The following is a 24,372-nucleotide window of genomic DNA, read 5'->3' as shown; positions in this document are numbered from 1 at the left end:
AGAAGGGAAATGGTTATAGGGTTTGAAATGTTTTGTAGTTTATTTCAAAGACTTTAACAAATTTTCCTGCTTTCGTCTTTCTTCCATAGTTTTTGATTTATCTGATCTGTTTTTTTCTGGAATTGAGTCTCTTGGGTTCAACTCTCTTTGGTTGCCTCATCTCCCAAGATTTTCTTCTTTGGTATACTTGGTCAACAGTTTGTATAGCAGCAAATTATAGTTTCTGTTGGGCTAGTTAGAGCAGATTCAATAAGTCTGTTACAGTTTCCAGCTTTGGAATATTATTTTTAAAAAACCCGACAAAACAACAAAGGAAAACCAAAGCAAAAACAAAAAAAAACCCTCACAAAACCAATATCTAATGCTTTGCGTGTACAAGGCTACTTCTACAATGGGATGCGTAGTTATATGTGCAGTAAAAAAAAAAGAAATGTATGGAACAAAAATATATGATGGAAAGGACTGCGAGCCTGAAGAATGAGTAAAAAGAATCAGGAAAGACTGTGGAGAGGACAGGGACTGGAAATGCTTTTCCTGCATCTCTGCAATAGATGACAGATCCTTTAGGATCTGCAGAATGTATTTCCCAGGCGACTTCTGTCAGGTTCCTCTCTTTACAAAAGATTCTGTATGTTGCTTCTGACAGACTTAACTTACTGTCAGTCATCTTTCTGCAAGTATCTGTAAGGAGATTTTGCACTACGGGGGAAAACCACTGTGATAAAAGAGCAGGTAATTTGGAAAGCAGCGATAGGCAAGGTAGGGTACGTGACAGTACAGTGATAAACAGTGGGTGATCTAGGCATGCACATTATGCTGTACCAGCAGTACGTAACATGTTCTTTGATGCGCAGGAATGCACTGAAAATGTTGAATTCTTCAGCAAGACACAATATACTGTGTTTCTTCATGTTGTTTTGATTTAGGATATTCAGTTGTGGAGGAGGTTGGTACAGACAGCAAAGCAGCCATGCTGCTCTTCTGGACAAATATTGGACCAAAATACATCTGGATAACATGAGCAAGGGAGAGCTCAAGGAGGTATGGTGTGTGTTGCTCTATCGTGGCATGTGAATAATTGTTTCAATTCAGGGTAATAAATGTTTTTCAGTAATAAATTTGATCCTTATTTTCATCTCCAAGTTCCACAATACACCCTTATCGCTTCAGATCTGTGCTGCTGGTTTTGGAGTGAATGGGCAGTTTGTCAGGAAAATTTGAAGTGAATTGGACAAAGATTCCTGGAATCTTTTTGCCTTGGGAAACACAGTTCTGCTTTGAGTGGGTCTAAGACTCAAATTACTTTGCCATTTTGGAGCCCACAGATTTAAAAACAGAGCGGAAAAGGCGGGGGGGGGGGGGGGAAATGACCTTGCTCTAATCCTGATTTCTAAGCTTTGAGATTAAAAGTATTTGGTCAGTTATCAATTACAAATGACTGTTTCTGTTGACATCTTTTGTCAGCATCTCTAGGGAATGTTTGCTTCGTGTAGTTCTTAAAAAAATTAAAGGAGCCCAGGTCTTAAATGAGTTCTCTAGAGATTCTCCTTGTGATACAGAGCTCAGAACAGGATCTGATTTTAAGATCCTTGCCTAATGGAAAAGGGGGTGAATAGTCTCTAGCAGAAGAGTTGAGGAGAAAGTTCTGAATTTTCTAGAATGAAGAAGGTAGTTTTTCAGTAGGATTCATTCACTCCTTGGAACTTGTTCAGCAGCCAGCACAGTTATGGGTGACCGTAAATATATGTGTGTTTTTCCATTTTGTCATTTGTCAGCTAATTGTTAGGAATGGGGCAAGAACAGCACTCCTTTTGTACTTGTAGATTTTGTTGGAGGGGAAGCAAGTAGATGCACGGGGAGGCCTCTGGAGACAGTTTGCTGGAGATACACACGCTTGTGTGCTGTAGCTGCTTCTACTACAAATAAATCTATGTGGGCAGGAATTCTAGGGAGCTCGCAGCTGCAGTATTAAAAAAGGCTATCTGGCCGAACTGATGTCAAAGATGGCCTCCAGAAAGGACCAATATTCAAGTAAAGCTTGGCTGTCAAAACCTTAAGAAAAAAGGAAGCTTTGGTGCTAAATATGTCACTTACCACTAGGTTCTTTCTGTTCTTTTTTTGTAACTTTGTAGCTCAAGTCACAAAAATATATATGTTGAACACTGATTCTCCAGTAGTAGAAGAAGAGACAGTGGTAGAAAACACCCACTTGCTAGTCTTTAAAATAGACTCATGTTCTTCTGGTTAATCTTAAAAGTTAGTTTGGCAGGGTAGGACCAGTGTTCCTGGCCTGTATCTGTGAAAAGCTTATTTTGGGAAGCAATAATTTTGGTTGGCAAGCTTTAGTGGAGAGAACTGAGCTGAAAGGAAATTACAGAAGAAAAATTAGCCCCTTAATATGTCTTTGTCAGCACAGTTAATAGACAACTTGAATGCTCAAAAAAATTCAGTCATAAAAAGGACAGGAGGTAAGAACTTTTGTTGTCAGTTGTAAAGTTGTATGATCATGATTTGAGTTTAGACAGGGTTGAATGTACCTTTTGTTCTTCCTGTTGGTGTTTGTGCAAATGTATTAAATGAATTGGAGTAGAGCTGAGTTGGCAAAATTCACTTTTGGCATCCAAATCAATATCATACAAGTTACAATGACTTTTATTTTCTTCAGATGAGAGATTCCGAGAGAGTGGTTTTGTGTAGCTTGCTAGCTTGAGTATCTATTGAAGTGTATCCTATTAAAATTTGAGGGGCTGGTGGTTTCCTTCTGATGCTAAAGATATTTTTTGTCTGTTTGTTTTCTTTTTTCAGGTTCTTCAAAGGAGGTACCCCAACCTTGCTCTTGTAACTGATCACTTGCTAGACATTTACATTCACCTTACAGGAGACAAGTATCAGGCATCAGAAGACAATGCTTCTGACTCCAGGCACATACTAGAAGATTCATCAGAATCAAGAACAGAAAATAAGAAACCAAATCTGGAAGGAAGAGAACTGTCTCTAAGGTTGTCTTTTCGTATATGTTTATTAGAAGGAAATTTAGTCAGCTAGCTGCAGAGATAGAAGGGTTTATCTTTGTTATTTTTATTACTTTTTTTAAAATAGTGATAAAAGTTTGAATAATTACACTGGAATTTCATAAAAACTGGAAAAATCCATTTTTCATTTTGAAATTTTTTTAGAAGATACATTAATCATTATTTTAATCTGAATTATTTAGGACTTCCTATTTGCTATACTTTTTGAGGAAAAAGTGTAGGTTTTGTCATATGTGGTGCTGAGTTGGTATCAAGCCATATGGATTACTTCTCAATTCATTTTAACACAAAATATCAGTTCTAGTTAAGAACTGTTGACTGAAATGTACTGTATAATGTTCTCAGCAATTGTATATATTTGCTGATCTAGATGACTTTGTATTAGATACTCACAGCATTCTAACTTACAGATGACTGAAAATAACCAGATCTGTAGTGTACTATTAATTTTGGAATTTTTATGATGAAATGCAGCTTGATGCTCAGTTATTTCTTCCTCTCATACCAAATGTCAATTCTACTCACATGGAATTTCTGTAACCAGTAGTGCTTTGTGAATTAGTAAATACTAGGTGTGGGTAGCACCTAATATTTTTGTGAAGCATAAGAATGCCATTAGTTTTAAAACAGCAGCTGTTTTTCTAGAATTAGACATTTCCTTTCCTTGCCTTTCGGAAGATTTTGTTATTGATAGGGAAGCAGTATCTTGAAAAATAGTTTTTTATACCTTTCTGGATGAACGGTGTTGTGGTTTAACCCCAGTCGGCAATTAAGCACCACATAGCCGCTCGCTCACCCCCTTCCCCCACAGTGGGATGGGGGAGAGAATCAGAAGAGCAAAAGTAAGAAAACTCATGGGTTGAGATAAGATCAGTTTAATAATTGGAACAAAATAATAATAATAATAGTGAATTGTAATGAGAAGGAAAACAAGAAGAGAGAGGGGGGAACAAAACCCAAGGGAGAAAAAAAACTGTGATACAACTGCTCACCACCTGCCAACCAACACCCAGCCAGTCCCCGAGCAGCGACCTCTACCCCCCAGCCAACTCCCCCCAGTTTCTATACTGAGCATGCCGTCATATGGTATGGAATAGCCCTTTGGCCAGTTTGGATCAACTATCCTGGCTGTGCCCCCTCCCAGTTTCTTGTGCACCTGGCAGAGCATGGGAAGCTGAAAAGTCCTTGACCAGTGTAAACACCACTTAGCAACAGCCAAAACATCAGTGTGTTATCAATATTATTCTCATACTAAAATCCAAAACACAGCACTATACCAGCTACTAGGAAGAAAATTAACTGTATCCCAGCCGAAACCAGGACAAAGGCTTGCTGCTTTTCATTTTTTCAATTTCGTAATTACTTTATGGTTTAATAGAGTATGTATTATCTATTTCTAAGCAAAGTATTGAAGCAATAATGTTGGTCTTTATGTGCTCAGCTACTCTTTAGAATTAGCATCCTATTTATGTGTCTTCCCGTGTACAACTTGCACAACAACTAAATGTGCAATTGCCAGAGATGACATAATGACCTAAGCTGAACATGAAAGAAGGTGCTGTGCATTTTGGCTCGATTGTACCAAATCTTTTTGGTTTTCTGTTTAGAGACTTACTGAATTGGTGCAGCAGGATTGCTTACAACTTCGACAGTAATTCTTCAACCACAGCACTGAATATTTTTCAGGAGGTGCGGTAAGACTTGGTCCAGAAATTGCTTGCCCAAATTCTAGCATTGTCTCACAAATCTCAAGATACTCTATTTGGGAATGTGAGATGAGCATTTACATTTAGTTTCATGTGAAGCAATTGGACGGTAGCTGAAATGTTTGATCTGTCTATCAGAGGCTTTCCTAACTACTAGGAAAATTGATTGCAATAATGTGCTGAAAGACAGTCCAGACTTACTACTGTCATACAAACAGCATGCTGCAATGTAATTTTAACTGATATGAGCTGGGATTGCATATGACTGAGAGCAAAAGTTTTAAGATCTTTTATTTTTCTTGTAATATGAGGCTTCTTTCCTATGCATCAATTTACGTTCCAGGTTTGGAATTTTTTGGGTGTGCATCAGTCATAGGTAGTTTTAAGATGTGAGATCTTACAACGTTACTTCCTTGTTTGACTCAATCTGTGGACAGTAAAATAATTTTATTAACCATGGCTGGATAGGGTTCAGGCTCATGTAAATTAAGATGGTGCTTGTCAGATCATATCATACAAAATTTGTATTTAAAAATTTGGTTTGTTTTCCCCTTGACAGGCATTGGACTGTTTCACAGCTATGCTGTCCAACCAAGGGAGCAGACAGAAAATGGCAAAAGTAATTGGAAGTAAACTAAACATTTCCAAGAAAAAGGTAGGTTGAGCTATAATTAACATGATGTTTATTGGTAATATTCTATAACTTGCAATTTTTCTAGTGATTAATTTAAATGTGTCCTGCTATTTCTCTTAAAAATTATACCCACCTCTCTGTTCCAAACACTTTTTTTGCTCAGTGTACTATCCCGGGATTTATGTTTTTCTCCTGGTTTATTTTCAGCTGCATTTTTTTCCTCTGAAAGTTCCAATGAACCTGGAATCTGCAATCAGAGCAGATTGCAAATGGTCTCATCATGTAAAAGAAGGGTCACACAGCTGGAACAGCACAGTTGCCTAAGCACATGATACTGCTAGATGCACAAAGTAGTAAAGAATGTGTTTTTTCTTTGGTGGCTGTAGTGAACTTTAAACACTTAAGTGAAGAGATCAGAGAGAAACATAACCTTCCTTACTACTTGTTCTGTAATCATTGATTCCAAAATCAAGTACCTCTCTAGAGGCTAGTAACTCTCTCTATGTTAAGAGTGTGTGATCTAAATGGCTGAGTTAAACTAAATTATTACTTTGTCAATTACATCAACTATTTCTGACTATGGAAGTTTGATTGCGAAGAAAATTCCCTCCTTTATTACTTTAAGATGGAAAAGCTTGCCAGCTGCGTGGATAGATGGATCCCTGAGACTTCTATGGATTTTTCTGTTTGTCCTTCTTCCTTAGCATTATTCCAATACAGGATTGTATTATCCTCTGCCAATGGCAAAATATCCTTGTTTACACAGAGGTATTCACCAAGTTTTTTTGAGGGAGGTTGTTTGTTTATTATTAGTCAAGATAACTGTTCCCAGGTTCAAGTATATGTAGTTGAACTACCATGGAAGTAGATGAAGTAGAGATATAATGGCATAGACCCATCGTCAAGTTATTAAATGGAAAGATGCTGTTTGTACAGACAATAACACTTCTGAGGTCCTTCAGTATTTTAGGTGATGAGTATGTAAAACCTGCAAAATAGAAAATCTTATCATGAAAAATTAGCTTGCTGCAAAGTAACACTGGTAGCATAGCATGGATGTTTTTAGTGTGATGTTGTAGGCAACATTAGTATTGGAAATGTTGATGCTTTCTTCACAGGTAGAGTTCTTTTGTGAACTGTATAAACCAGAAATTGTAATACGGGAACAAGAAGTCTCTGTCGGAAGAGTGCATCTCATGAAGAAACAAACCCAGGCTCTCACTGTACAAAGGTAGAATATCTTGTAGTTTCTATGTGAATTGGAATATTTTTGGGTGGAATAGAACAGATTGGAAGTAACAGGATTAAAAAAAAATGCAAATTGGGTATTCTCACTCTAATGAAAGGAATGTGAGCTCTTTCTCTTGTGATCCGAGTTTTACCTTGTGTATCTTTAAGGCTGTCTGTATCATACTTCTGGCAGCGAAAGCATGGAGATTTTCAGCTTCTTTTGACTAGCAGTGTGGATCCACAGCTGTTACAAGATTCTGATGAATCTATCTTTGTAAAGGGAGGTTTTTGTAGTATGTGGCACTAACTCCACTGGCCAGGAAGTTCTTTGGGAACCCTGAATTTATAGGTTGTATCTTGAGAAAAAGAAGTATCTTGGAACCAATTTTTTCCAAACCTATTTTTTTAATTAAAAACAAAAAATCCTAAATTCAACCACTCATCTAAAAAAAAAAAAATAAAGGTAAGATTGAAATGAGCTCCTTGATAAATCTTGGGTTTGAATTGCTTCTTTTGTTTTTTTCAGAGCAAAACAAACCTTTGCTGCCACACGGCCATCTGCAGTGTTGATTGAACAGCTTGCAGTTTGTGTTGTCAAAGGAGAGCCTGTGCTTTTGGTTGGTGAAACAGGAACTGGCAAAACCTCAACTGTTCAGTACCTTGCTTATATTACAGGTAAATAAAGTGTGAAGACTGTAACTTATATGAAGATGACTTAAAAAACAACAAACAAAAAAACCCACAAGTTGATGGTGCTTTCTGTTTCTGTTTCAAGGACACCATTTGAGGGTTATCAACATGAACCAACAAAGTGACACAGCAGATCTATTAGGGGGGTGAGTCACTGACTACTGTTTTGTCTGTTCTGCATAACAAATTGGCAGTATCAGAACAAGCTTCTAATGCAAGTACGGTTGTGTTGTCAAATAATTGTTTTTAGACATGTATCTGTTTCATAGTAGTATAAATGTCTTAAACACATTTACATGCAGAGACCTTGTTGTCCTTGCTGAAGAACAGAGGCAGTTTCACTGAATTGTGTGCACATCTGTATGTGATGAAGTCATTTAAAAGCACAACCCAATGTCTCTTTAAAAATAGCTAAGCTGTTCAATATAAATATGATATAATATTCACTGGACATACTGGTTGGTAGTAGATAATATTTTACTTATCAGGGTGGTCCTGTCTTCATAAAATTGCCTCATAAGATGCATTTAAATATGTGCAGTTTTACTTTGCTCATTAGTTGAGTAAAAAACTATGGAAACCAGAATTCCTTCATAAACAATATTGTTGTTTCAGTAGCTGTTTTTGTTAGTTCATGGATGCTAGTTCCTGTTTCTGTGTCACAAATAAGTAATTACTCTTTTTCTTCTCTTCAGTTACAAGCCTGTGGATAACAAGCTGATCTGGCTACCTCTGCGAGAGTCTTTTGAAGAACTCTTCTCTCAGACATTTTCTAGAAAGAAAAATCAGACGTTCTTGGGACACATTCAGACCTGCTACAGGCAGAAACGTTGGCATGATCTGCTAAAACTAATGCAGCATATTCATAAATCTGCTATTAATAAGGAAGCAAAAGAAAATGCATCTGGTGAGAATTCAGACTGATCAAATACATCATTAGCAGTGAACCATTGCAGAGAGTAGATAAATAGTAGTGAATTTTTTGTTTGTTGATTTGGGGTTTTGTTTTTCTTTCATCTCTCTTTATTACTTACTTTCTCTTAGTTTTGAAAAATGCAATCTCTGTCTACAACAAGACATGCAAAATACTGCTAGAATAGTTTTTTGGGTTTGTCTGGGTTTTTTTTTTTAGTTTCTAATCCATCACTGTTGTTAGCTATGTCTGACAGGGTGAAGGTTGACTTGTCTGACCTATGGTGCCCTGGACATCTGATCTCCACTCAGCACTTGTTTGCTGTGGTGAACAGTCCTAGTTTTTTGTGTGGCAGTCTTCTATATCAATGCATTCGTACTTTTTTTGAGTCCTGGAACCTCATTAGGTCTCACAAATATATCGTATTCTAAAAACCAAGCAAAACAGAACAGCAGCACACTCCCCCCCTCCCCCCCAAAGTAAAAGCTCTCTTAGGGTAGTAATGACTTTAAAAGCTTGCTAAGAGCTTGCTGATGACTTTGGTTTCACTGTTGGTGATGCTGACTTGCCTAGTTCTTTATTTCATTGCGGTTCTGTCTCCAAATAACACTTTTTTCTTGTTTCATACTTCACAACCCATTTGGGACAGAGGCAATATTGCTACTTTGCCTTGCATGGAGTGGTTTCTGGTTCTAGACCTGCTGAACAAGTGAAGTTGTAGCTTTCATTCAGTATGAGCCAAGTAAACTTAATTATGAACCTTGTTTCCCCTTTTCTTTTAACCGGTTCTTCTAAAGATACAGATATTAAAATAAATGCCCACAAATGTAAAAAAGGATGAGGTTTTAAAGATCACTTGTTGCAAGTATTGACAATCATAAAATAAAGACAAGCTGAAATCTGTAACTTGCACAGCTAGCAATTTAAGTCGTTATGATGCCGTATGTACCTCAGGCTGTGACTTTAAACATATAACTGAAGTAAGTACAATAGTAAATAATGTCATAACTGATAAGCAACAGTGTGTTTACTGATACTGAAGTGTTCATTGCTAATCTGTTCTGTCATAAGGTTTGTAAATTTGGTTTTATTTTTCTGAGATGCCTCTTTCTGTCTCCGGGAATTGGAGAGTGGTAACAGTCATATTGGAACCAAGTGAATTGCCAGCATAAGTATTTGTTCCTAAGCTAGGACATAATGGAATTAATAGCAAATTATCTGTACCCATATGTCAATAGTGTTCAGCTAAATTTAAAAAAAAAAAAAAATCAGCAAAATTCTTTTGTTTTAAAATTCATGAGATGTCATCTGTAGAACGTGAATGTTTTCATTGCTCAGCCAAGCTTATTCTTGTATCTGTGCTTGAAACAGCTTGATTAAAATACCGTTGTTAAACTTTTTTTTTTTTTGTGCTATTGTTCTGATGGTACAAGCTTAAATTTGTTTTGCTTACAGGCTCACCACTGAAGGAAAAGTGGGAGGCATTTGGTCTTAAACTGAATCATGCTCATCAACAGATGAAGATGACAGAAAATGCTCTTCTCTTTGCATTTGTTGAGGTATTTAGAGATATACATTTTGATGCTAGGAAGAATAAGGAGGAGAATTTAAAAGACTTTGCAATCAGTATTATATAAATAACTTCCTGGCAAGAATCTTGCTGTGAAGTAAAACTTGTTCCATGATAACTCAGTGGAACGAGGTGTGCTACTTAAAGGAGGCGGTGGTTAGATGGGGGGGTTGGGGTGGGAGAATGTTTTGTGGTAATACATTAATTCAATGCTGTATAATAGGAATTAGGACTGGTACGATAAAAGAATATTAGCAGTATGTCATATCATCTTTTCAAGTGTATGAGATTAGAAAAAAACATCTTGACCATTCTCCAGTAGGACATGCTCCTGTCTGGGGATTCCTGTGAAGGATTTAATATTAAGAATCTGTGCTGTTTATCTAGAAGTGACTTCTTGAAATGTTTCAAAGGCATGGTGTAATACTCTAATGACATTAAGTGTGATTAGGGGAAACTATGATGTTTTATGCGTGTTTGTTCCATGTCACCCTGTTAATCTGAATATATGCTCTCAGATTTTATGTAAAGTGTGTAAAATGTTGACCAGTCCTCTTTCTAAAAAATGACTGTATAAATAGTTGGAGAACCTTTGACTTAAGTGTAATTTTAATTAAGTTATAGTTTCCCAAGGAGCTTAATATTGCTTGTGTCTTTGTTTGGATTTCTTTAGATTAATTGTCTTTATTCTCATAGTGGTGTCATTGAAGTTTATGCACCACAGTGATGGATATCACTGACAGGCAGTGTTGCACAAATAAGAGAGCTTAATTCTGTTACATCTGAGCCAATCTAAATGGTAGCTGATAGGGATGATAACTGTCTGACTTCAGTGACTTGCGAAATAATTGCTGTTACTGAGGGAGAGCAGTAAAACTGCTATTGCTCTAAAAGGTCTGGGGTTACCATTTGTCTAATCAACCCGTGGACTGCAAAACAGGTATTTCCAGTATACAGGTGCTTTAGTTGATGTATCACTGCTGGTGACACAATTAACAAATTGATCTTATTTGCAGGGTACTCTGGCACAAGCAGTAAAAAAAGGAGAGTGGATTTTATTGGATGAGATTAACTTGGCTGCAGCAGAGACTTTAGAGTGCCTGAGTGGTTTATTGGAAGGATCATCTGGGTCGCTGGTGTTACTAGACAGAGGAGATACAGGTACTATTTCTGTGCTTGCTTATGCTGTATCTTGCTATCCGGTTTGTTGAATTCCCTATCCTATATGGCTCAAAATAAATTGAGAACGTTTACCATTAAAATGAATGTGTGCAGAAGAGAATAATGTGTTCTTTCTAGACTTCATACTTTTATGCAAGAAGTGGGAGTTTTAATTCACTGTGTCTCAGGAGATTTCATCATGCAGAAATTGTTGGAGCTTTTGCCTCTTTAGATCCTACAAGGAGCAGATCTCTCTAGTGGCCTTAGTAAGCATTGCTGTCTCTAAAGACTCCTCAGGGAGTGTCATTATTTTTTTTATAAAGTTGAGGTAGCTTGATGGCTAAGGGCATGGGACATGAGGTTTAGTTGCTACTGTAGTAATTGTCTTTCACTGATCCTGAGAATATATTTGTTCTTCAGCTAGAAATACATGGAAGGCCTTTGATTTTTGAGTCCTTCTTGTGGGTTGACCCCAGCCAGCAGCTAAGCACCCATACAGCTCCTCACTCCTTCCACCCCACCACCCCCCAGCAGGGATAGGGGAGAGAATAGGAAGAGAAAAAGCAAGAAAATTTGTGTGAAACAAGTGATGCAAAGGTAGTCACTAACCAGCTCCCACAAGCAGACCAAAGTCTGCCCGTCTCTAAGCAACAGCCACCTTGGAAGAAAAAAATCACCACCCTGCTCTTCCTCTATCCCAGTTCTTATTGCTGAGCATGATGTTATATGGTAGGGAATATCACTTTGTGCAGTTTGGGTCAGCAGTTTGTCCCAACGGTGTCCCCTCCCAACTTTTTGCTCACTTCCAGCCTAGTCACTGGGGGAAGGACAGCAGAGTCGGGGGGGGGGTGTGGGGGGGGGGGGTGTGGGGGGGGCGGAGAAAGCCTTGATGCTGTGCCAGCACAATTCAGCAATAGCCAAAACATTGGTGTGCTCTCAACAGCACCATAGGGGCTGCTGTGAAGAAAGTTAACTCCTTCCCAGCCAGACCCAGTAGAGACCTAAAGGTAAAAAAAAAAAAAAAAGCCATTGCTGAATATTGTTTTCTGGAGCTACAGATAGAGACAAATGTTGCATGTGCTTCCTAGGCTGGGTTTTCTTCCTGGGCAAGGGAAGCACTGTCCATTGTTCTGAAAGAGACACAAGGAGTTCCAAGTTTAGGGCTTATATTTTTTTAAAATATTCAGTGTTGTTAAAATGTCCTACTAAGCACAAATAAAAGTCAGATTTTCACTTGCCTGTGGCGGTTGTAAAGATGCAGAGAAACTTCTGATAAAATTACACAGGGTTATTTTCTGAAAACTTTTCACCCTGGAATTTTAAGAAAGTATAGTGCAGTAATAGAAAACTGTTGTAGAATAAATATACCTCATTTAAAATAATAAGCATCCTGGGTTTAGCATTAACTTTGTCTCTTATTTCTTTTCCTTCAGAGCCTCTTGTCCGTCATCCTGATTTTCACTTGTTTGCATGCATGAATCCAGCTACAGATGTTGGAAAGAGAAATCTTCCTCCAGGAATAAGAAACAGGTAGGAAATAATGATTCTGTGTCAAAATACTTAGTGTATTTTTCAGAATTTAACTAGCTTCACAAGTTGACCCAGTGAAGAATGCCATATTTGAAGCCTGAGGATATAAGTCTGAACTCAAATTAACTTCCTGTGAGAGGCGCTTTCCACGTCATGGTGAAGGTTTTTCGTGAAATAGCATCGGGAAAATACTTCTCTAAAGTAGCTGAGCATGAACAAATGGTCTAGCAGTAGTGTAGAGTGTTGTCACTGGGGGCAGGGGAATGATCGTTCTTTACAATTGAGCTGTCAGTGCCTGGGAATGCTACTGCAGCAGTTTATGTTCCTGATGGGGATAATAAAGACAAGTGCTTTGTGTCTGTTTAGCAGCCTTTCTCTTGATAACTCAGGAGTGTTGATGATCCTTGCAAAAAGCTGTGTATCTAGCCTTGTTCACTCAAAAGAAGGTGGTTTGCATGGTGGAGCAGATGTGTGATATTCAAAATATTTTATGTGTGATCTTCAAACATTTAAGCTGCGGCCAGGAAACTGGAGTTGTGGCAAATCCATTCTTCAGTACTACCTGTTCCTGAATGCAAAGATCTGCTGCTTGTATTTGATGCAGTTTCCCTCATGAGTGCCAAAAGTCCCACATGTAGTCCCTTAGCAGGGTCATAAATGCTGTGCAAGACTGTAGAGATGTGCTTACTATATGTAACTAGTCATTTGCAGTTATTGGTGGCAAAGTAAGGTTTTATTGCTATTAGCTCTCCTGGCTTAGTAGTGAAAGGAAAGAAGGTGAGTGTAATACAGAAGAAGGGAGGCTTCAGCTTCAGCACGGCTTGTTAAGTTTACACAAATTTATATTTGCATTTGTCAAAAATATCCACCCCTCTGAAGTTAATGGTATTGCTCAGTTGTTTTGGGTTTGCTGTGGTGTGTCCTGAGCTATTGTTTGCAGTTGAAATGCATGGTATGGAAGGGCTGCAGGCTCACATTCAACACCTGATGTGAATATACTGGACTAACTAACGGTTAAAAAATACGTTCATTAACTAGAGCTGCCAGTGTAGTGTACCAAATGTGAAACACATTGACATTTTTAAAGATACTGAGAACTTCACTGAGTTCATGTTTTGCTGCTAATTTTCCTTTGCTTATTGTCAAGTTTTCTCATTTTATCATTGCTGAGCTGAATATTTGTAAAAGTAGAAAACAACCTGGATATGCTAGTTCAGGATATGCTAGTCAGTACAAAATTAGAATAAGTGATATCTCATAAGTGTTCACTTTTTAAAATAGAGATCATTAGAGAGTCCACTTTTTCAAAGTGTTCCTGCTGTGTCAGTGTTCAGGCTGTAATGTTTGGATATATTTTGCAAATTGTTTAAAATTTTAATTTTCAAAATAGTCCCATAGTTCATTTTCAGTCTGCTAAGTTAAAATAATTCAGATACATTACTTAGAAATAAGGTATTACTAATACTTTCTTATTAATTACACTAGTTCTTGAGTCTATCTGTAGGTAGTTTGACAAGTCAGTATTATGCTGCTTACAAAATGTTAAATGTTATACCATGAGAATCATATATAACATGATTTTTTTTTAATATTGTCAGATGTCTGAGTGTGGGGATTGATTTGATTCTTGTAGGTTTACTGAACTTTATGTAGAAGAATTGAGAAATGAAGGAGACTTGCAAGTTCTTATAATGGATTATCTGAGAGGCTTGAATGTGAACAAAAATACAGTACAAGGAATTGTGAAGTAAGTTGGTTGTAATCTCTTGAAATCCTTGATGGAATAAGTCACAAAAAGAAAGTATGTAACGGTAGTCTGGTTAGACTGTTTTGGGAAACACTATAATGCTCCCTATGCAGCAGTTTGCATAGCCTTAGGAAACTGAAGAGGGTAAACATCCATCTTCTTCATTCTGAAGGTTTCTGTACTTGTGTAGAGGGGATCCACTTTTTCTTGTTCAGAAATGCTTTCTTGGTGGCACCAGTTAAAAAGCATTGTTGTTGCAGTCCTCTTTCCCATCTGAGAGGCTAAAATGGTTTGTTTCTGTAGATCATACCAATGAAAGTCTTGTGTGTTTATCAAGTTACCTTTCTTTCCCCTTGTTTAAAGTGTATTATCTCACCTGAAGAGCTGTTACATGTTTAGAATACTTTGAGTTTGTAGTCATTCTCTGTATACCAAGCTCACTCAAAAATACAGTTCTAAAATATTCTGTTGCTTTGCTTCACTGACTCTACAGATGGCAGAGTTTGGCATGGCTTTCCTAACCTGGAGCTTTTAGAAAAAGTGACAGTTGGAGATAAGCTTAAGTGTTTATACTTTGGTTTTAATTCCTTAGAGCAGTGTTCTGATCAGTAACGGCACTATGTAACTGGAAGTGGTTTCACTGTTTATTTTTGCAGCTTTTATTTATCTGTGAGAAAGGAAGCAGAAGCAAAGCTGGTGGATGGAACTGGCCACAGACCTCACTACAGTCTCCGTACACTTTGCAGGGCATTGAGATTTGCAGCGTCTAATCCATGTGGCAGCATACCACGCTCTCTGTATGAGGTGATGACCTATGTTGGGGTTTGTTTCAGTGTGTAGTCACTACAAAGACTGTTTGGGTAAAGGAAAAACCTCTCTTCTAAGTGCAGTATTGAACGGAAACAATTTTTTAATATCTGCATTTTTTTCCTAATGATTTTTCATTTTATCACTGAAAATAATTCTTCTTCTTAGGGCTTCTGTTTGAGTTTCCTGACGCAGCTTGACAGAGTTTCTCACCCAGTAGTTCAAAAGCTAATTTGCCAGCATATAGTTTCTGGCAACATCAAAAGCCTTCTCAAGCAGGTAACTATGCCTATATAGAGCTGTTTAGTATTCAGAGCAGAATTTATTTTGAGTTGCCTTCTCCTGCCTTTTTCCTCCACATTTCCTTCTTGCAGTCCTGTTTCTCATCTTATAAAGATAAGAACTAAAAAAAAAAAAAATTAATACTGTTTCTCTGTAATTTTTTGCTTCTGCTTGAAATGCCCATATGTTTGCTAGTTTATTTGTTAATTTGAAAAAATGTGGAAGTCTGACTTATTACAGCATTGTGGAGTATGGGCAGCTTAATACAGTGACTCCAACTGTAAAGCTTTCACAGGCTTTTTATTTTTAGACTCCAAATGTAGAACATATGGATATGAAGCAAACATCTGTGCTTTGTCTTTAATGGGAAAGGAAGAATCTCACTAGTACTGGGAGCCCAGCATGAGTTTGCATGGGGGACTGGGCAGGCGGGATGGGGAAGCTAGTTGTAAGAGATATGTATTTGTTTCAGAATAAATCCCTTCATATTAGATAAAAAGATAAAAGCCAATTTCCTGCTTGGAAGTGTACTTCAAAATTCAGTGCTAGGACTCTTGAGACACTTTTATCTTCATGGCACTGGCAAAGACCTTGAAATAATCTGGTCAGGCTTTTCCTGCAACTTGCATTTTGTGACAAGGGGACAGTGCTTACTGCAGGAGTGCTCAGGAATTAATTTAAAATGACTTCTTAAAGATTATGTTGCAGTGGTGTGTAACAGTAGTTGTCTTTATTAGCAAATTGAAACTAATTTGTATAATCTGTTATTTCTGTTGTGTCTCCTTAGCAAATACCAAAACCCCAAGGAGGGAGATTTATACTTATAGAAGGATACTGGATTTCAGCTGGGGATAAGGAACCTACTGTAGATGAGACTTATGTGCTAACCCCTTCAGTTAAGCTTAATCTGAAAGACATTGCCAGAGTTGTGTCTGCAGGGTATGTCTGTTTCAGCTTTTCCATTAAAAAACTAAGTTAAAGATGTTTATTTGAGCCTCAAGTGTTGGTGCCTGTCTAGCCTTTTTTGTTTGTCCATTTTCCTTCTACTTTATAGTTAACTTTTCATTATACAGTGACTTGAATTTATACATGTATTTCTTGTCTCCTTAAACCATGTTACTGCCATACCTAGTTTTATTTAAATGATAATCTAGAAAATTGCAGTTAGAATAACCTGTTCATTTCATACTGCCATGTCAAGCTTTCATGGGTAGCAGTTAGCATTTGGGGTTAAAGTTCCTTATGCTCCCCTATTAGTGTATGATCTTGGATACTCCGAGTGAGTTAAGCAGTGATATTTTGGTAATGTAGATCTGTGAAAATTTCAAATAATGTTGATCTCTGGTATGTGAGAAAGATATGACTCGTGCTTCTAAGCCACTATTTTGGTTATCCCTTTTAGGACTCATCCAGTACTGATTCAAGGAGAGACCTCTGTTGGTAAAACCAGTTTAATTCGCTGGTTGGCTGCTGCTACTGGGAACCATTGTGTAAGGATTAACAATCATGAGCATACTGACATCCAGGAGTATATTGGCTGTTACACATCGGATGCCTCTGGGAAGCTGATATTTAAGGAAGGTGGGTGGGCGTATTATATTTACTGCAAATTCCTGTCTCACTTCACTGCTTTTTTTTTTTTTTCTTTTCTGCCTAACCTGTCTGCTCTATTAAAATGGAGAGATGTTGTGTCATAAAGTTAGTAGTTGCATATTAATGATAATCATTTTTGTGAAAGTGAATTCTTAAGAGTTCATGTTTGTCTCATCATACTTATCCTGTTGGACATTAAGCTGTTGAATTCTTTTCTTTAACGGTACTGTTGCTTCCCTGTCTGGATTAGCATTTATGCTGAGTGAAAACTGGTTGCTGAAAGAATCTGAATGCATGCTTTTGTTAGATTTAGTTTGTTAGATTTTTGACTAGAACTTTTTCTGTTTCCTCGAAGGCATTCTCATAGATGCAATGAGAAGGGGTTACTGGATTGTTCTAGATGAACTGAATTTGGCTCCCACTGATGTTCTGGAGGCTCTCAACCGTTTGTTGGATGATAACAGGGAGCTGTTCATTACTGAGACCCAGGAAGTTGTCAAAGCTCACCCTCGCTTCATGCTGTTTGCTACACAGAATCCTCCAGGACTCTATGGTGGCAGAAAGGTCTGTATGATCTCTTCCTTTCAGTAGCTATGACTCTAGGGAATTAATCTCTCTCATACATAGAAGTGTGATGTGAAAAGTTTCTGATGCGTAGCACATAATTAATATGAAACTCTCAAGAGGTAGAGAGTTGAGGTGGCTGTGGAGTAACTTTCAGTACAGCTGGGTTCTGTTTAGGTTAGTTGCTTGTTTTGCAGATACTAAATTTCTAATTCATTTTGAGTAGTTGAGATTTAAGTGTTTTTCTGAACTGGAGTTCATGTATGTTATATTTGACTCGGCGTTTCGTGCTCTTTAGCACTGGAGAAGAGACTTGACTTAGACTATTGATGTCCATTTTGTACTGGTTTTGGCTGGAATAGTTAATTTTTTTCATAGTGACTGGTATGGTGCTGTTTTGGATTTGTGACCAAAACAGTGTTGATAACACAGGGATGTCTTAGCTATTGCTGAGCAGTGCTTGAACAGCATCAAGACCTGTTCTGCTTCTCACACCACCCCACCAGCGAGTAGGCTGGGGGTGCACAAGGAGTTGGGAGGGGACACAGCTGGGACAGCTGACCCCAGCTGACCAAAGGGATCCCATACCATATGATGTCATGCTCAGCAATAAAAACTGGGGGGACAAGGAGGAAGAGGGCAAGGAAGAGGGTATTTGTTTCCCCAAATAACCATTGTGCATGATGAAGCCCTGAGTTCCTGGAAATGGCTGAACACTCGCCTGATGATGGGAATTGAATGAATTCCTAATTTTGCTTTGCTTTTGCACGCACCTTTTGCTGTACCTATGAAACTGTCTTTATCTCAATGCACGAGTTTTCTCACTTTTACCCTTCCGATTCTCTCCCCCGTCCTATTGTAGGGGGAGCGAGCAAGTGGCTGCTTGGTGCTTAGCTGCCTACCATGGTTAAACCACAATGCGTTTTAAAGCTCTTGTCCTCATCCAGGCTGTCTCTTATGCTTTCTTTCAATGTTTATGAGTATGTGCTAATTTTATGCTATGACAGTATCCGTATTTCCTTTGGATGTGTAGGGGAAGATACATAACATGAGAAATATCAAAGGAAAAAGTTCAAGCAATAGTATGTTCTCATATTTTAGGTTTTGTCCAGAGCCTTCAGAAATCGTTTTGTGGAACTGCATTTTGATGAACTGCCAAGTGCTGAATTGGAAACCATCCTGCACAAGCGATGCAGTTTGCCACCTTCTTACTGCAGCAAGCTTGTCAAAGTCATGTTAGACCTGCAAGTATGAGAGTCTTCTTTTTGTAGAAGACATGCAAACATATTTCAGCACAAAGTAATAGAAATTCCTTTGGGGGGGGGGGGGTGTTGCTAACTGGCAGATATTTTAAAACGTAAACTATAATTGATGGAAGGGAACCCACCAAAGTACTTAGTTCAGTGATTAAGATACAGAATAGGGAAGGTGATGTCAGATTTGAGAGACAGCTAGCAGCAAAAAAATTAATAACCAAAGACCTTGGGATTTGATGTGTAGAATAAGCCCTTGCTCTGAATCCAAAATACAGTATTGGATTTGTAGCTGTCTTTGGGTCATGCTAAATTCAGTATTATTTTTAAGCAGTAATTTTGGATGTGTTCTGACACTCTGGTGTTTAACAAACATTTAACACTTAGTATGTAGCTAAAACTATCTCTCATTTAAAAGCAATTGCAGCAGCACAAAACAGGGCACACTTCAAAGTGCTAACATAGGTTTTGGTGTAGAACCTAGTCTTTAGCTTGGATTTTGTTTTACTCCAGGTACCTATTTTCTTCTTAGCATTTTTTTTTTATTTTCTATATTATTTTGTTCCTGGTACCTATCCAATACCTGCTTAAAGGTAATTTGAGTTTGGGAGTCATGACTGTACTAGACTCTCTTTTTTTTTTTTTTTTTTTTTTTTATAAGTCTGTTTGCAGAAGTGTCACATCAGAGAGCTCTGATTAGCTTTGCTTTAAGTATTTGGACAGGTTCATGAAAAAATGTCTCATGTTTTGCTCTTACAACAGTCTTATCGCAGAGGTTCAACGGTGTTTGCTGGGAAGTATGGGTTCATTACCCTGCGGGATCTGTTTCGTTGGGCTGAAAGGTACAGATTGGCAGAACAGCTGGAGAAGGAGTACGATTGGCTTCAGCACTTAGCAAATGATGGTGAGCCCTGCTACCTCAGGTTTTTAGAGTGTCTGTAGAATTAACTTTCCAACTCTAGTTCTGAAGTTATAAATTTTTGTTGCTGATTAACCAGGTAGTAATTGCTTTCCCTCTTCCTCTGTTTAATAGGTTTTATGCTTCTGGCAGGCAGAGTCAGGAAGCAGGAGGAGGTGGATGTTATTCAGAGTGTCCTTGAAAAACACTTCAAGAAAAAACTATATCCTGAGTCTCTTTTCTCAGGGGAAAGCGTCAAAAAGCTACTGGGTGAGTTTCCTAGAAGGACCACACTGGTAGTTCTCTAAATGTGACTGAAGCTGATGGATTGCTTTGTGTTGTGCAGCTAAATCCTCCATGCAGATGTCGGTAATGGACAGAGATTTTAACCATATCGTCTGGACTCAAGGGATGAGGAGACTTGCCATTTTGGTGGGACGAGCCCTGGAGTTTAGTGAACCAGTACTGCTGGTGGGAGACACTGGGTAACCTTGCTTTTTATGATGCAGTTCTTTGTAGTGCCGCACCAGCCACTGAGTCAGACGCAAAATGGTTGTGGGGGCTTCACTGCTTCTTTTGGTCTGGGACATTTAAGCCTCTGTCATGGCAGACTTGCAACTGCTGTTTTTCACAGTTCCCTTTTGAGGGGAAGCAATTGCATCTCTTTCAGCACAAATCTTTAATGGGATTATCTGCATTATGTATAAGTACACAGAAATTATATAGAAAGTAGTAAAATTGAAATGAGCTGACTTCTGTCCCCACCTTTCACAAGGTGCCCTGTAGAATCTTACTGTGCCTCACTGGAGAGGCTGCTTTTGGGGAATTGTGACATTTTTCTGTTTGAGAGCACATTTGCTTTACATGTTTTAAGAGCTTGAATATAGCCTTGCTACTACTTCCGCCCTCCGCCGCCCCCCCCCTCCCCCCCACCAATGCCTCGTTTGCTGTAAAGGAGGTCATGGATGCTATCTGCTCTTGTGGTCTTGGTTATAAGTTTGGAGAGTAAATTTTTGTAGGAGAGAAGGGAAGAAAAACACAAGAAGAGGGAGAAGTAAAATTATTTAGGTAATAAATGAGAACTCTGGGTACTCAGCAGCTTATTCCCTCAGATTTAGACTTGGTCTAGACATGTAGCATCTCCAGCTTAGTGAAGTGTTAGGCTAGTTGAGTACCTGTAGGGGCAGGCTGAAATAAATTTGACTTTGAACCTGTAGAAATCCATCAATGCAGATATTGATTTAAATTTAATTAAAGGCATCTTGTGCAAGTCAGCAACAGTTGTGCCAAAAATGGCTTCACTTTGCATACATTCCTTTCAAGGAAAGGAGCAGAAGGAAATTTGCATGCTGGGCCTTTGCCTCCCAGCTCTTCAATGAAAGTATGAATTCTGTCCAAAGTGAGCTGTTTGGTTTGGTTTTGTGGTTTTTTGGTTGTGTGGTTTTTTTTTTCTTCCCTTTCAATTAAATTACTTTGTTGCAGGTGTGGTAAAACTACCATTTGTCAGATCTTTGCAGCATTAACAAATCAGAAGCTATACTCAGTGAATTGCCACTTGCATATGGAGACTTCAGACTTCCTGGGAGGACTGCGACCAGTCAGACAGAGGTCGAAAGACCAGGTTTGTCTTGCATCGATAGTAGTTTGGATAGCGTGACCGTGGAAGCAAAAAGTAGCAATTATTAATGACTTTTCACTTTGTTTTCCATTTCTTAGGAGAAATCCGATGGTTCTAGACTCTTTGAGTGGTGTGATGGACCTCTTGTTTTAGCAATGAAAGAGGAGGGTTTTTTTCTCCTTGATGAGATTTCTTTAGCTGATGATTCTGTACTAGAGCGACTCAACAGGTATGTCTTAAATGTGTTACTATTAAGTATCCTCAATGTGTCTATTCATTATACAAACAGAAGTGGGGTTTGTAAAGTCTAGCTTTTTAGGCACGTTTGTTTCCTGGCCTGGGTAAACTGCTCTCTTAGTCACGTAGTTCTTGCTGAAAGAAGGAATGACCCAAATAACTCTAGCCCTGTTCATGTTTCAACTTCTGTGTCGGTTTGCTTTGTTTTTCTAATTGTCATCCGTCTGACAGAGGTGCTAGTTTTAATCATAGTAATTCTTAGACAATTTTTGCTGTTTGAAATTCTAATTACGGCTAGGAGGAAAGATAGTAAGGTAAGACAAGATGAAACTGCCTTGTCTTGCCTAAGTCCTGATGTCTTAACTTACCTGGAAAAATAAAAGGTACCTCAACTGAAAAACAGATATATAGATATAGATATATGTTTGCTTGACATGTGTTGGTACACTGATTATGTTGGTTTTTAATGCTTTGGGTAGTGCCATTACTTTCCATTTGGCTTTATAGTACTGCTACAGACTGATCTGCACTCAAATTGCTGTATTTGTTTCATGGACAAAAATAAGATGATGAAAGGATTCTCTTTATTCAATAGCTTATGTCCCTGGGTGAAGAATTTAAGAACATAAACCCTAGCTTAGTTGAAACAGTTCATACAGTATCGAAAGACAGTTTACAGCATGAGTCAAGTTGGAAAATAAATCTACAAGTAAAATCATAGAATCGTAGAATACCAGGTTGGAAGAGACCTCAAGGATCATCTAGTTCAATCTTTCTTGGGAAAAACACAGTCTAGACAAAATGGCCCAGTACCCTGAGCAGCCAAATCTTAAGTGTCCAATGTTGGGGAATCCACCACTTCCCTGGGGAGACTATTCCAATGGCTGATTGTTCTCATTGTGAAAGATTTTCCTCTTGTGTCCAACTGAAATCTCCCCAGGAGTAACTTGTACCCATTACCCCTCATCTTTTCCATGGAACTCCTTGTGAAAAGGGAGTCTCCATCTTCTTTGTAGCCACCCATTGAATACTGGAACATGGTGATAAGGTCTTCCCTAAGCTTTCTTTTCTCAAGGCTGAACAAACTCAGTTCTCTCAGCCTTTTCTCATATGGCAGGCTTCCCAGTCCTTTGATTATCTTTGTGGCCCTTCTCTGGACCATCTTCGGCCTGTCCACATCTTTTTTTTTTTTTTTTTTTTTTAATAGCAGGGACCAAAACTGAACACAGTATTTCAGGTGTGGCCTGACAAGCGCTGAGTAGAGTGGGATGATGACTTATTTATCTCTGCTGGTGATGCTGTCATTGATGCAACCCAGCATCCTGTTAGCTTGCTTTGCTGCAGCAGCATGCTGTTCACTCATATTGAGCTTGTTGTCCACCGGGACCCCCAGGTCCCTTTCCTCAGAGCTGCTCCCCAGCTGTGTAGATCCCAACCTGTGCTACACTCCTGGATTACGTTTTCCTAGGTGCAAGACCCTACACTTGTCCTTCTTGAACTCCCCAAGGTTCTTGTTAGCCCACTCTTCCAGCCTATCCAGGTCTTCCTGCAGGGTGGCTCCCCCTTCCGAAGTGTCCACTTCCTCACTCAGTTTGGTATCGTCAGCAAACTTAATCAGGGTGCACTTGATCCCATCATCCAGATCACTTATGAAGATATTAAACAGTGTTGGGCCCAATATCAATTCCTGGGGGACCCCACTCGTGACAGGTTGCCAGTTTGAAAAGGAGCTATTTACCACCACCTTCTGGGTGAGGCCTGTCAGCCAGTTCCCCACCCACTGCACGGACCACTTGTCTAGACCGTAATGCATCAGTTTCTCTAGGGGGAGGCTGTGGGAAACCGTATCAAAAGCTACGGAGAAATCCAGGTAGACAATGCCCACTACTTGCCCCACATCAACTGAGCAGGTTACTTTGTCATAGAAGGCAATCGGGTTTGTCAAGCACGATTTGCCCTTGGTGAATCTGTGCTGGCTTTTCCCAGTCATGTGCTTCATTTGACTTGTGAAAGCCCCCAGGAGGATTTGTTCCATAACTTTCCCAGGGACTGAAGTAAGACTGATGGGCCTGTAATTTCCTGAATCCTCTTTTAAACACTTCTTGTAGATAGGGGTGACATTAGCCTTCTTCCAGTCTTCTGGGATGTCCCCCAATCTTGACTTCTCAAAGATTATGGAGAGCGGCCTTGCCATGATGTCAGCCAGCTCTCTTAACACCCTCAGGCAGATATTGTCAGGGCCCATCGATTTGTAGGGGTCAAGCTCCTGTAATAGTTCACATACCAATTCTTTCTTCACTGATGGTGGGTCTGTGTTTGCATCAACCAGAATTTTTGTTCCCAAGGCCTGGCGCCCAACAGTGCTGGTGAAGACAGAGGTGAAGGAAGAGTTGAGAACCTCTGCCTTTTCAGTGTTGTTGGTGACTAATTCACCTCTCCTGTTTAACAGCAGGCCAATATTTTCCTTCTGTTTTTGCTTGTTGTTTACGTTACCTGAAGAACCCTTTCTTGTAGTTTCTGGTATCTCTGGCCAATTTCAATTTGAGCTGAGCTTTTGCTTTTCTAACTGCATCTCTGCATGCCCTGGTAATGCCCTTGTAGTTCTCAATGGGTACTCGTCTGCTTTTCTATCTCTGGTACGCTTCTCTCTTGGTTTTGAGCAGACTCAGAAGCTTGCAGTTAAGGCAAGGCGGTCTCTTGCTCTGCCTACTTCCCTTACCTTTAAAGGGGATGAACTGTTTTTGTGCTTCCAGGAGAGCATTCTTGAAAAACTCCCAGCACTCGCTAGCTCATTTGTCCTCCATGGAAGCTTCCTACAGAATCCCTCCCAACTGAGCTCTGAGCAAGCTGAAGTTTGCTCTTCTAAAATCTAAAACCTTTGTATTAGTACTAACCTTTAGTGTGCTC

At 38.9% G+C, this 24,372-nt stretch overlaps 1 protein-coding gene across 1 annotated transcript in view; it reads left to right on the top strand.

Moving 5' to 3' along the window:
- The window catches only part of MDN1 (midasin AAA ATPase 1), a 106,403-nt gene that overhangs the window by 14,953 nt on the left and 67,078 nt on the right, over positions 1-24,372 (top strand). The window contains exons 9-31 of the mRNA XM_075498374.1: positions 927-1,041; positions 2,806-2,999; positions 4,640-4,721; positions 5,298-5,397; positions 6,495-6,603; positions 7,129-7,277; positions 7,378-7,438; positions 7,988-8,199; positions 9,661-9,764; positions 10,792-10,936; positions 12,370-12,466; positions 14,100-14,213; positions 14,870-15,017; positions 15,189-15,299; positions 16,090-16,241; positions 16,705-16,883; positions 17,251-17,459; positions 18,561-18,707; positions 19,475-19,616; positions 19,746-19,880; positions 19,957-20,095; positions 21,093-21,231; positions 21,327-21,457. Coding sequence (XP_075354489.1) covers positions 927-1,041; positions 2,806-2,999; positions 4,640-4,721; positions 5,298-5,397; positions 6,495-6,603; positions 7,129-7,277; positions 7,378-7,438; positions 7,988-8,199; positions 9,661-9,764; positions 10,792-10,936; positions 12,370-12,466; positions 14,100-14,213; positions 14,870-15,017; positions 15,189-15,299; positions 16,090-16,241; positions 16,705-16,883; positions 17,251-17,459; positions 18,561-18,707; positions 19,475-19,616; positions 19,746-19,880; positions 19,957-20,095; positions 21,093-21,231; positions 21,327-21,457 — 3,114 coding nt within the window. The remainder of the gene's footprint in view (positions 1-926; positions 1,042-2,805; positions 3,000-4,639; positions 4,722-5,297; positions 5,398-6,494; positions 6,604-7,128; positions 7,278-7,377; positions 7,439-7,987; positions 8,200-9,660; positions 9,765-10,791; positions 10,937-12,369; positions 12,467-14,099; positions 14,214-14,869; positions 15,018-15,188; positions 15,300-16,089; positions 16,242-16,704; positions 16,884-17,250; positions 17,460-18,560; positions 18,708-19,474; positions 19,617-19,745; positions 19,881-19,956; positions 20,096-21,092; positions 21,232-21,326; positions 21,458-24,372) is intronic.

The sequence above is a fragment of the Mycteria americana genome, chromosome 3 (genome assembly GCF_035582795.1).
Source record: "Mycteria americana isolate JAX WOST 10 ecotype Jacksonville Zoo and Gardens chromosome 3, USCA_MyAme_1.0, whole genome shotgun sequence".
Taxonomy (NCBI): domain Eukaryota; kingdom Metazoa; phylum Chordata; class Aves; order Ciconiiformes; family Ciconiidae; genus Mycteria; species Mycteria americana.
This window is presented reverse-complemented; position numbering and strand designations above follow the sequence as displayed.